This window comes from Phocoena sinus, unplaced genomic scaffold (assembly GCF_008692025.1).
Source record: "Phocoena sinus isolate mPhoSin1 unplaced genomic scaffold, mPhoSin1.pri scaffold_46_arrow_ctg1, whole genome shotgun sequence".
NCBI lineage: Eukaryota > Metazoa > Chordata > Mammalia > Artiodactyla > Phocoenidae > Phocoena > Phocoena sinus.
This window is the reverse complement of record NW_022605666.1, coordinates 11,350-24,084: the sequence shown is the minus strand read 5'-3', so window position 1 is coordinate 24,084 and position 12,735 is coordinate 11,350. Positions and strand designations below refer to the sequence as shown.

Below are 12,735 nucleotides of genomic sequence, written 5' to 3'. Positions count from 1 at the left end.
TCCATAAATAATTTGTATGTTTGGACTTTCTATTATGTTCAGTCGATATCTCTATCTGGACCTTTCTGGTAACACGCTTCTTAACTTAGTACAGCATTACACTTTATCTTACTAACTGTGGAGGAAATCCCTCACCATTCTGTTTCAGAACAGAAGGCCTCCTAAAGCCGGAGATTATCTGCAGTACCAGATAGGGCCTCTAGAGGAAGATGCTACACAACTTGAACTTGATAGAAAGCCAGAAAGCAGCCAGCCCTTTGAGGAAGAGATTTTACTTTGCATGCCAGTGTAAACTCACCCACTGCTCTGTCACGGTGTCCATGTGGCTGAACTGTTTCCAGGAAAAACCTGCAGAAAGGAGCTTCCTGTTTCTTCACAGCTCAGACATGAAGCCCACCCTCATCTCAGCGCTTGTGATGATATTCACACTCAGTGAGTAAAGTCTCTTTTTATTCTATCTTTCTCTGGTCTTCTGATTTAGAATCAGTTTAACGAACGATTCTCCTCTGTCTGCAAGACAATCCCTGATCCAGAATTGGTGTTACAGGAGGAACAAGAGCCCAGACAGTGACTCAGCCTGAGGACCACATCTCCGTCCTTGAAGGGTCCCCAGTGCAGGTGAAGTGCAACTACTCATCTTCTGGGAGTCCTGTGCTCTTCTGGTATGTACACTACCCCAAACAACAGCTCCAGTTACTCCTGAGACACACCTCAAGAGAGAGTATCAGAGGTTTCACGGCTGACCTCAACAAGGGTGAGGCATCCTTCCATCTGAAAAAACTATCAGCACAAGAGGAAGACTCAGCGGTGTATCACTGTGCTCTGAGGGACACAGTAACTGGTTTTACAAAGGAAGCAGAGCACAAACCCCTTAAGAGTTAATGAAAATATTTCTAAGTTCCCTATTTGGCCACAGTGGGGCATTCTCTCTCTAGAGACTGACACTGAGTTTATCTCTCAGATACAGTTGCCATCAGTTGTCAGTTAGCTATAGATTAATCTCAAAAATTTGTTCAGGAAATTCTCATTACCTACAATGCCTAAATTAATTTTTAAAATAGTAAGTGCATTTATTCTATATATTAGTACCTGGAAAAATACTTTTGAAATAAAACTATGTGATGGCATAAAAATCCTTTTCTTGGCCCAGAGGGGCTCCCCAGGCTTAAGTGGTGCAGTCTCTCCTCTCTATCTCCTCTGCCGTAGCATCCACCCCCACGTGTGCTCATCACCACGTACTGAAGCCCAGTTCCTGAAAAGGAGGATACTGTTTCCCGACATGTGGTTGCTGATCTTTCTACAGCTAATGCCTTTCCTCTCATGCACTTCATGGACCCATACTACCCAAATCAAGTGCAATCAGGAGAAACATCACAGCAATTTGAACAAGGAAAGTTTAATATAAAGAATTATAAACTAATAATGGGGAGTTATTTACTAATGAGTAAAAAGAACTCTAAAGAACATAAGAATAGCATAGGTAGGGAGACGCTGTTATCTCTAGGACTAAGCCAGAGTTCCGAGGAAACTAACACATTGTAATTTGTACCCCCTTCTCCTACCAAGCCAATGACTCAGGCTTCATTGGGGAGTGTGTGGCTGCAGCCTGCTGGATAGGGAAGTTTGCTGAGGTGCCAGAGAACAAGGTTGACAGGCAGAAGAACACCTCCAGGGGTTCCAACACAATTTATAGGAAGCTGGCAAGGGAGTGCTGCTGAATTTGCTAGGGTGCTTGTGAAACCGGCCAAGAAACCACCTGGGGGGCTGTCATTAAATGTTGCTGGAGGTGAGCATCACTGGTGTCCCACAGGATGGCCAAGCACTGAAGGAACAAGAAGTGTGGAAGGGCTTCCCTGGTGGCGCAGTGGTTGAGAATCGGCCTGCAGATGCAGAGGACGCGGGTTTGTGCCCCGGTCCGGGAAAATCCCACATGCCGCGGAGCGGCTGGGCCTGTGAGCCATGGTCTCTGGGCCTGTGCGTCCAGAGCCTGTGCTCCGCAGCGGGAGGAGCCACAGCAGTAAGAGGCCTGAGTACCAAAAACAAAAACAAAAACAAGAAGTGTGGAAAACATGCCAGGACCTGGAACAGATGCTGCTTCTTCCTGCAGTGTCCTTCCCGTTCCCTCTACTGACAAAGCTTAACATCATGCCAGCTGGCAAAGGAGAAATGTTTACAAGGTCCATGTCCAGAGTCACTCTCTGAATCCATGAAGGGTGGATTTATAATTGAAAGGCAATAAATTGATAAGTGGCATGCCCCATCTTTCTGGTTACTGATCTTTCCTACACACCCCCCCATACACATTTGAACTTCCAAACAACGGTGAAATGACTCTATGTTTCTATCTAACAAGCTAAAGCTGTCCTTTGAACAAGTGAAGACGTTCTCATTATTTCCCCCAAATGAGGAGACCCATAATCCCAGCAGTCACTACGGATCACTGGCTGTATTACTTACTTCTAAAATTCAGAGGAAATTTCACTGAAAATGCTGTTATACACAGACTAAATTGTAAACTTAATCTCTGACAATCTGCATGTAAAGTAATTATGGTGAGGAGAAAGAAGAAGAGAATGGCAATGTATACAAAGGAACACACATGTAAAGAGCCAAAAGAAAATATAGAAAACTACTACATTCTTTGATTCCCAATTTGGTCACGATACTGCAATTGACATGGACGGCTTCTTTCTTTTATTACACAGTTTATATTTTCCCTGCCCTCAGCCATAACCTCAGTGGATTAGGTTACTTCCCTAGTGGTGTGATCCAAATCATCATTTTCAAAGGGTCTGAGTACTCAAAAATCTTGTCTTTTTATTGCTTGCTGTAATTTAACATTAATGTTTAGTATCAGGCTTGGAAGTTCCCAGAGGCTCCCCTAGGAAATCTCCTGGGTTCCAGACATAGTCCTCTTTATATCTGTTGTGTAGCAGCTACCTAATTCCTCCTTGGTAATTGGTATCAATCACTCCAGTCAGTAGAGTAACCTCATTTTCTATTCATTGCTGTGAGACATATGTAGCCCAAATGGCCACATGGCTGTCTTATCTTCCAATTCAGTGAAATTATTGCTGTGTCCCCTGGTGAAAGCCTTCCTCCTTTTAGAGAGTAAGACCTCCAAACCAATACAGCTCAAAGTTACAAACATTGGGAGCAAAAATACTGCTAGTAGGTTACTGGTAATAATCGTGAGAGCGTCCACTCCCAGAGCCACTTCCTTGATTTCTGGACTCATGCATTCTGGGTATGGGGTAGAAAACATCATATAATACTCTCTGCTATAAAGCATATATTGCATCATATAAGACAGAATCCCATCTTTTTACAGAGTTGTTTTCCAACTGGTGCTATAACGGAATCAATAAGCCATTCTACATTTCAACAGGCCAGCCCCTTCTGGGTGATGGGGTATGAGGTAAGATAAATAATCCCATGGCTATGTGCCCACTGCTGTAATCTTTTGCAGTGAGAATAGTTTCTTCCTCAGAAGAAATACTGTGGGCAATCCCTTGATGAAATTAGGCATTCTGTGAGTTTATAAGGATGATGCTGGCAGAGTACAATGAGCAAGGAAGACAAATCCATATGCAAGTACATGTGTCTACTCCTGTGAGAACAAATCTCAGTCATCTCCATCATGGAAGATGTCTAATGCAATCCACTCGTCATCAGGGGTCTGGGCAGTCTCTCTGGGGAATGGCACCACATCAGGGGCTCAGCATTAGTCTCTGAGTTTGGCAGATTAGTCCCTGAGCAACAGCATTAGCTAGGTCAAGCTTGGTAAGGGGAAATCAATGTTTTTGACTTCATGCATATCTTCCATTCCTGCTAGCAAGGCCACTTCGCTCATGGGATCATTGACCAAGCATCAGGGTGGCTGGGGAAAGATGCTGACACATCCATAGAGTGCATTGTTTTGTCCATTATTAAGAGCTTCCATTTCCCTTGGCCAGTTTCCACATAGTGCATAATTATCTTGACAGTCTGTGCCCATTCTGAGAGGTCCATCCAGATACCTCTTTCCTAGATCTCCTTGGCACTAATCTTCCGATCTTGTTCCTTCCAAGTCTCTTACCAGAAAAATCATTAGCAACTGCCCAAGAATCACTGTAGATCAGTACCTCTGGCCATCTCTCAGTCTAGAGAACATGAATAACCAAAAGGTATCACCTGATGATGTGGAGGGATTGTCCTTCATCTTCATCCTTCAGTGGGCTATAGGGCTAGTTTTGTGTGGTACCAAAATAATGTGCAAATCCATATGAAAAATAGGCTTGATTTTCTTGTTCCTTAGTTAACTGATTATAAGGAACTCCCCAGAAGGTGGTTATAGGCATGGTTAAGGGAGAGTATACAAAACAAGAAGAGTCTGTGCCAAAGGAATCTGAGGTGCTTACTCATTCAGCTTCCCTGGATCTTCTGGGGATGCCTGAGCCCAGTCTCTTATATATCATTTCCACTTGATGATAGATTGGTGCTGGGCATGATCAACAGTGCAGGTATGTAGGTTGGACAACACTTGGTTCATGACGGAAGTTCAGGCTGCATGGTCACTAAGTTAGTTTTTTCCTAAGTTAGATATTCAGACTTTGCCATGGTCAATTAGCAAGTCAGAAGCTGTTTCTTAAAAGGAGAATCGATATTTAAAGAAAAGGGCATATATTCCCCCCAGCCCCCAATAGTGGACTATGCTGCAGTTTTCCTGTTGGTGTTTCCCATGTCTCCATCCTATTTGCCATGGAAACTCCAAGCATCATTTTTGGATCTGCTGAACCATAAGACCAAAGTGATGAAGCAGATGGCACTGAGATGTTCCTTCCTCTGCAATTTTTTGGAATAGTTTAAGAAGGATCAGTGTTAACTCTTCCTTAAATGTTTGGTAGACTGACTCAATAGCTTTTTTTTTTTTGCAGTACGCAGGCCTCTCACTGTTGTGGCCTCTCCGGTTGCGGAGCACTGGCTCCGGACGCGAAGACCCAGCGGCCATGGCTCACGGGCCTAGCCGCTCCACAGCATGTGGGATCCTCCCGGACCGGGGCACGAACCCGTGTCTCCTGCATCGGCAGGTGGACTCTCAACCACTGTGCCACTGGGGAAGCCCTCGATAGCTTTTTTTTTTTTTTTTTTTTTCCTCGATAGCTTTTGACTCCAGTTATTTGACCCTATTGGAGATGCTGAGGCAAACCCAATATTAATTAACTTATTCCTTTTTTACTTAATTCAGCCAGAGTCACCTTCTGTTATTCACCAAGAAGAACCCTGACTTATAGACAATCTCATTCCAGCATTAGGCAAATTAGAAAAAAGAAAAGCAAGCTCATATATAAACTACCAGAAGTGATTGTAAGAAACCTAACAGTGCTCCTCAGAGGTATTCTGTAAATACCAGGCATCAATATTCTTTCTTAATTGAGTTTTTACATGAATTAAGCTGTATCTGTCCTTACTCTAGGCTAGAACTGGAGTGTAATAAAGGCAGAGAATACACTAGCTTTGTAATTTCTTCTGTATCAGCTCTAACATTTCTCCTTCCACAGCCGGCTCTATTAGCAGGATGACGTTGCCACCACAAGATGGCAGTACCCTCTCTCCTCAGACTTGCTTGGTTTGAAATCAACATGTTTGTATTGAAAGCGCAGGATTGAGCTTCCTCTGATTGGCTGGGTAAGAAGCCTGAGTCTCTCTCTGGGATCCAGAGGGACTAGATAAATATACCCAGAAAAAGAACTAGACTGAGGAACCTGGCTTCATTTCAGGCTCTGGAGCTGAGTCTCCTGTGATCCCAATAAGGAGGAAGAATGCAGAAACTCCTGACCGTGTCTTTGGTGATTCTGTGGCTTCAACTGGCCAGTGAGTTGGGGCTCTTGGCGATGGGAAGAGGGTGACCAAAGTTCCGAGCCCACAAGACAGAGGGGCAAAATCTTCTTGTTAATTGGGAAATGTACCCCCAAATTATGGAAGGAAATGCAAACACTAGAGAGTGAAAATGCAGTGACTGACTCCTGGCCTCTGGCCTTGTGTTTCTGCCTAGGGGTGAATAGCCAGCAAGGAGAAGAGAATCTTCAGGCCCTGAGCATCCAGGAGGGTGAAAATGCCACCATGAACTGCAGTTATAAAACTGATATAGACACCTTACATTGGTACAGACAGGATTCAAGGAGAGGCTTTGCCCACCTGATTTTAATACGTTCAAATGAGAGAGAGAAGCGTAGTGGAAGACTGCGAGTCACGTTTGACAACTCCATCAAAGGCAGTTCCCTGTCCATCACAGCTTCCCAGGCTGCAGACACTGCTACTTACCTCTGTGCTATGGATACACAGTGCTCACCAGGCAACTGCAGCCCCAACGCAAACCCTGCCAGAGCTGCCTCTTAGAACCTGCAACAGTGTGTAGAGTTGGTGGTTATGTCTTCCCACAAAGGAGAGTCTACAAACAGCTGGCAACAGGAAAGGGAGGCCTGTCAAATTCCTGATGTTTTTGGCAGCATGTTAGACTCGGGTAAAGGGCCTGAGATTTAGAACGGGAAACTGAAATACCAGCTTCAGCTCTGCCCATCCTGGTTCTGTGTCCTTAAGCACATCATCGGTGTAGCAGCCTTCAGTTTCCTCACTTTAAACAAACGATTTGGACTGATGAGCCTAAAGACCTTTCAAGCTCTAATTTCACCAGGTCACTTGTGGAGGATGAGGAAGGACTTGTTAGTATTAGAAGGTCTCATCTGTTATATGTACAGCCTCCTCAAGACTTAGGTGGGGCTTTGAGATGCATGAGAGGAGTTTTGCATTTCTCTAATTCTAACAGTAGATTCATCAGACATTAGAGTTAAAAAGGATCTTAGGACTCTTTCAACCAAACTTTTCATTTTAAAGTTGAGCAGTGAAAACGTTGTATAATAATAGATACAAAGATCTGAATCTTTGGAGTAGTAGAGACAAAGATCTGAATCTGATTCTCCCATTTATTAGTTGTGTGATTTCCAAGCTTCAATTTCTCCATCAAAGAGGTGGGAATTTATCAGAGAGTCATAATCTTTCCCCATACAAGTGAGAGATGTTCTCAGCTACCAGGTCCTAAAATGTTGTGTTTTGAAAGTGGATACTTCTATTATCACATATATAACAGTTTTTCATCCATTTTATTTTTGCTTCTGGTAAGAATAGTTTTTTTGATACATTTTTGATGATACTAAAATGGGTTTGTGGAGAAAGCGCATTTGTACTTATGTGATGCTTGGTGGAAAAGGTGGAGGAGGGCAGGCGAAAGGTTGGTAGGACTGTGGTTCCCACATTCCAGAGCTTCAAACACCAACATCACCTATATCAGAATCACCTACAGCACCTTGAAGATCTGGGTTATTAGGCACTTACTCAATCAGACTCTGATGCACTGATGCATTGCAATTTTTTTTTCTTTTTTTTGCGGTTCGCGGGCCTCTCACTTTTGTGGCCTCTCCCGTCGCAGAGCACAGGCTCCGGATGCGCAGGCTCAGCGGCCATGGCTCACGGGCCCAGCCGCTCTGCGGCATGTGGGATCTTCCCAGACCGGGGCACGAACCCGTGTCCCCTGCATCGGCAGGCGGACTCTCAACCACTGCGCCACCAGGGAAGCCCGATGCATTGTATTTTGAATGAACATCTTCTATATCAGTTAGAGACTGGGTCAGTTTCAAGTTACAAAAACTTCAAATAATAATGTTTTCAACAAGGTGGAGTTTACTTTCCTCTCACGTAAAGAAGCTCTGTCATATGTATCATATGCAGTCCAGAGCTGGTATACTACCTTCATCATGTTATAAAAAATCAAGGGTCTTCCTTCTAGTTCTCTGTCTCTTGTCCTTAGAGTGTCAGTTTTGTTTATATGCTTGGCAGAAACTGCTAGAGATCCATCCACTTTACACACATTCCAGGCAGAAAGAAAGAGGTCAAGGGGCAAATGAGTACATGCTGGCCAAGTCAATCATTTCCAGAAAATCTACCCAACAGCTGCTACTTACATCTCACTGACCAGAGTGTTATTCCATGTCCCCACCTTTCTCCCGTCTGCAAAGGAGTCTGGGATGTCAGTATTTTTTCAGTCTCAGCATGTTGTCACTCACATCAAAACTGTGGTTCTATTAGTAAGAAATAGGAGAGAATGGACATTCTTTAGGCAAATAGCAATTTCTGCTATCCCCAGGGTATATTAAGATTCATATGTGGTGTTTTGCTTCATAGTTATTCATTTTTGAAATACTATATCCAGTCTATCTCCCAGTTGTTGACTTTGCTTCCTAAAGGTCTCCAGAAGATGTCACAAACCGCACACACTAATTCACCTCCACCATCCTAATTAAAAATCCATTTTAGTCCCTTGCTCCTCAGCATGTGACACACCCCATCATTCATCAATGTAGTCCTCTGTACCACAGTGAGAATGATCTTGTCAGAGTGCAGATTTGAGCATGTCAATCACCTGGATCCCCATTTGCTCTTAGAATAAAGAGAAACTTCTTTTAAAATTTTTATTTATTTTATTTTTGGCTGCATTGTGTCTTCGTTGCTGCACGGGGGCTTTCTCTAGTTGTGATAAGCCAGCGCTACTCTTTGTGGTGGTGCACAGGCTTCTCATTGTGGTGGCTTCTCTTGCTGTGGAGCACGGACTCTAGGTGCACAGGCTTCAGCAGTTGCAGCACGCAGGCCAGGCTCAGTAGTTGCGGTACACAGGCCCTAGAGTGCACGGGCTTCAGCAGTCACGGTGTGCGGGCTTAGTAGCTGTGGCTCGTAGGCTCTAGAGCGCAGGCTCACTAGTTGTGGTGCACAGGCTTAGTTGCTCCACAGCATGTGGGACCTTCCTGGATCAGGGCTCAAACCCATGTCCCCTGCATTGGCAGGAGGATTCTTAACCACTGTGCCACCAGGGAAGTCCCAAAACTTCTTAATATGACCTACAAAACCTTGCATAATTTAGGATCTTGTTACCTCTCCAACCTCATTTCACAATGTACTCCTAATCTCTCTTCCTCTCTGTCTCTCTCTCTCTTCAACAATACTGGTATTATTTAAGTTTCTTTTTTTTAAATTAATTAATTAATTTTGGGCTGCATTGGGTCTTTGTTCCTGCCTGCGGGTTTTCTCTAGTTGTGGTGAGTGGGGGCTACTCGTTGTTGCAGTTCGCGGGCTTCTCATTGCGGTGGCTTCTCTTGTGGCAGAGCACGTACTCTAGGCGCGCGGGCTTCAGTAGCTGTGGCACGCAGGCTCAGTAGTTGTGGCACGTGGGCTCAGTAGTTGTGGCTCAAGGGTTCTAGAGTGCAGGCTCAGTAGTTGTGGTGCACAGGCTTAGTTGCTCCACGGCATGTGGGATCTTCCTTCACCAGGGCTTGAACCCATGTCCCCATGCATTGGCAGGTGGATTCTTAACCACTGCACCACCAGGGAAGTCCTTAAGTTTCTTAAAAGTATCTTTTTCCTACTACATGACCCCTTCATAGCAACTGTAGGGGATTTCTTATTTATTTTCCTTTTCCTAAATTTTTTTCCTCCCTTCAAAAGAGTAAAAAAAATAGTAAATGCCTATTCATTCTTATACATCTGTCCAAGAGTCTATAGCTGAAGGAAGCTCAGGTGGCATTTTTAGAATTATAGACCTCTGCATTTTCACATTTGCAGTTTCTCCTTTATTTCTTTGATTATTTGATTAAGACCTATTTTCACTACTACTTCTGTGAGTTCCTTAATGGTAGCGTCCATATCTGTGTGTCTCACCCTTGAAAACTCAGCATCAGTGTATCTTAGGCATTAGGATCATCTAATTTCCTTCTTCTTCTTTTCTATCCATTAATGTATTCTTTATTTTAAGTCTCCTCAAAAAGGTATGATAACATTTATTAAAAGCAAGAAATATTTGGAAGTTTATGGATACATTCCTATGGCATAGCAGGGATTGGCAAAGCACAGCCCACAGGGGAAATCAGCCTGCCACCTGTGTTTGTAAATGATGTTTTATTGGAAAACAGGCATGTCCGTTTATTTATGCATTGACCACGGATGTTTCGTGTTATAAGAGCATAGTTGAGTAGTCACGACAGAGACTATATGACTTCAAAACCTAAACTATTTACTATTTGACCCTTTACGGGAAAACTGTTTGCCAACCTCTGGGGTGTACATGGGAATTTTTAGATTTGCAGTTTTTCGTTTGATAGCAACAAATTAAATAATAAAAGCATATTTCTAATCATCTATATGGCCGACTTAGAATACTCCCCTTAGTTTTGAGGCTTTTGTGTTCTTTACCTTATTTTTATCAAATGAAAGACAAATGGAATAATGGCACTTTACAAATAAAAGCATCTCAGTTCTTTAAATGGATAAAAGTGTTAAGAATATTTTTTAAACATTTAAAAACTTTTTACTGAAGTATAGTTGATTTACAGTGTTCTGTTAGTTTCAGTTCTACAGCAAAGTGATTCAGTTATACACACGTATCTATTCTTTTTCAGATTCTTTTCCATTATAGGTTACTACAAGATATTGAGTATCGTTCCCTGTGCTATACAGGGATCTTGCAGGGCAATTTGTCTTGCATAACACATGAGCCAAGATTTTCTTGACGATTCTACCAAAGGATCAAGAAACTAGAGGAATAGTTCTGTCAACTTTTATGTAACTCCAAACAAAACCTCCTGCTGCTTCTCAGCCAGCCATGCTGTTTGCTTTCTGCATACTGCATAATGCAGAATTTAACCGTTATCATAGTTTTAATGGTACTGGAGGATGTAGTCACTGTCCTCACCTAACAGGGGGGATGTCTGCACACCCAACTGAAGGTAAACACTGCCTTCTTCCCTCACATTCTGGAGTCTTGCACACTGGGTGTTGGACACCTGAGCATTGGGAGTTAAACATCAGGATAAACAGGCCAAAGAAATGGAGAGGGAGATAAAAGGACAAAAATAAATCTGAATCGTGGAAATAAAGTATTCAAGCTGGTTTTATTCCCCTGGTGATAACGGCATCAGCTCTCTACTTCCAGTCTGAGCCCTCATTCCACATGGCTGGGTCCAGGCTAGTGGGAGTACAGGCAGGGCATATGATTTGTTTTACTTACCTGCTCCTCACTCAACTGAAAGCAATTTGAGATAGGAATCGTGTCTGGTTTTGGTTTACACATTGTAGACAACTCTGTAAATTTCCAGAATCAATGCTTGAGCCTAGGGATTCCTGAACACGCAGAATATAAGAGTACCTAGGTGGTCTGCTGAGCCAGAAAGCCTTGCCAGCAGGATAACTCTACTCAAGACCCTAATTTTAGTAAGAGCTAAAAAAATAGATCATTTTATCTGGTGAGAAAATCTATGTAGGTGAATGTGTATCATTTGAAGAAGACTATTCCTGTGTTCAACTGACTTAGTCATAGCCAGTGTTACTAGATTGACAGCACTGCCCTGAGAGCCTGTGTAAGGCAACATCACAGCTGTCTGCAGAAACAAAGTCCCCATGCCTTAAAATGGTTGATGTGAGCAAGTAACAATATTCTGACTTCTTGCTATAAATACAGTCATACTTTGCATAAAGTAAACCCAATCCTAGGGAAAGAATAAGCTATGAAATGACCCTGTCAAATCTTCTGCTGTGTTCACTTCACTAGCACAAAAAACTGCACAAGAAACTAGACAAACAAACTGACCGACACTGAGCAAACAGTTCTTTACATTGAGATTCCTGAATCCCTAATAATACAAATAAACAGGAGACAGGTAAATACCACACACGTGCCTCTGGAATGAAGAGAGTCTGGCTAATACTATGAAGTATCTAAACTCTACTTTCTTAAAAAAAAAATTACTTACTTGAATTGAAACAAGAATGTGACAAGAAGTGAAAAGAAGGTGTTTCAAAACAACTAAATGAAGTGGAGATAGGCAACCTTCCAGAAAAAGAATTCAGAATAATGATAGTGATCCAGGACCTTAGATAAAGAATGGTGGCAAAGACTGAGCAGATGCAAGCAATGTTTAACAAAGACCTAGAAGAATTAAAGAATAAACACCGAGAAGAATTCAAGAACAAGCAAACTGATTTGAAAAATACAATAACCGAAATGAAAAATACACTAGAAGGAATCGATAGCAGAACAGCTGAGGCAGAAGAATGGATAAGTGACCTGGAAGACAGAATGGTGGAATTCACTGCCATGGAACAGAAAAACAAAAGAAGAATGAAAAGAAATAAAGACAGCCTAAGAGACCTCTGGGACAACATTAAACTCACCAACATTCGCATTATAGTGGTCCCAGAAGGAGAAGAGAGAGAGAAAGGAGCCAAGAAAATATCTGAAGAGAATATAGTCGAAAACTTCCCTAACATGGGAAAGGAAATAGCCACCCAAGTGCAGGAAGCACAGAGAGTCCCAGGCACGATAAACCCAAGGAGAAACACACTGAGACACATAGTAATCAAAGAAACAAAAATTAAAGACAAAGGAAAATTATGAAAAGCACACAAGGGAAAAACAACAAATATCATACAAGAGAACTCCTGTAAGGTTAACAGCTGACTTCTCAGCAGAAACTCTATAAGCCAGAAGGGAGTGGCACAATATACTCCAAGTGATGAAAGGGAAGAACCTACAACTAGGATTACTCTATCCAGCAAAGATCTCATTCAGATTTGATGGAGAAATCAAAAGTTTTACAGACAAGCAAAAGCTAAGAGAACTCAGCACCACCAATCCAGCTCTAAAACAAATGCTAA

General features: G+C 42.6%; 2 gene segments (V, D, J or C); both read left to right on the top strand.

Moving 5' to 3' along the window:
* The first annotated feature begins 291 nt into the window (after positions 1-291).
* LOC116748315 lies at positions 292-882 on the top strand. The segment is given in 2 exon segments: positions 292-432; positions 548-882. Coding segments are annotated over 2 exon segments (447 nt in total).
* A 4,845-nt stretch (positions 883-5,727) lies between these two features.
* On the top strand, positions 5,728-6,844 carry LOC116748319. The segment is given in 2 exon segments: positions 5,728-5,853; positions 6,035-6,844. Coding segments are annotated over 2 exon segments (396 nt in total).
* Positions 6,845-12,735: the final 5,891 nt, after the last annotated feature.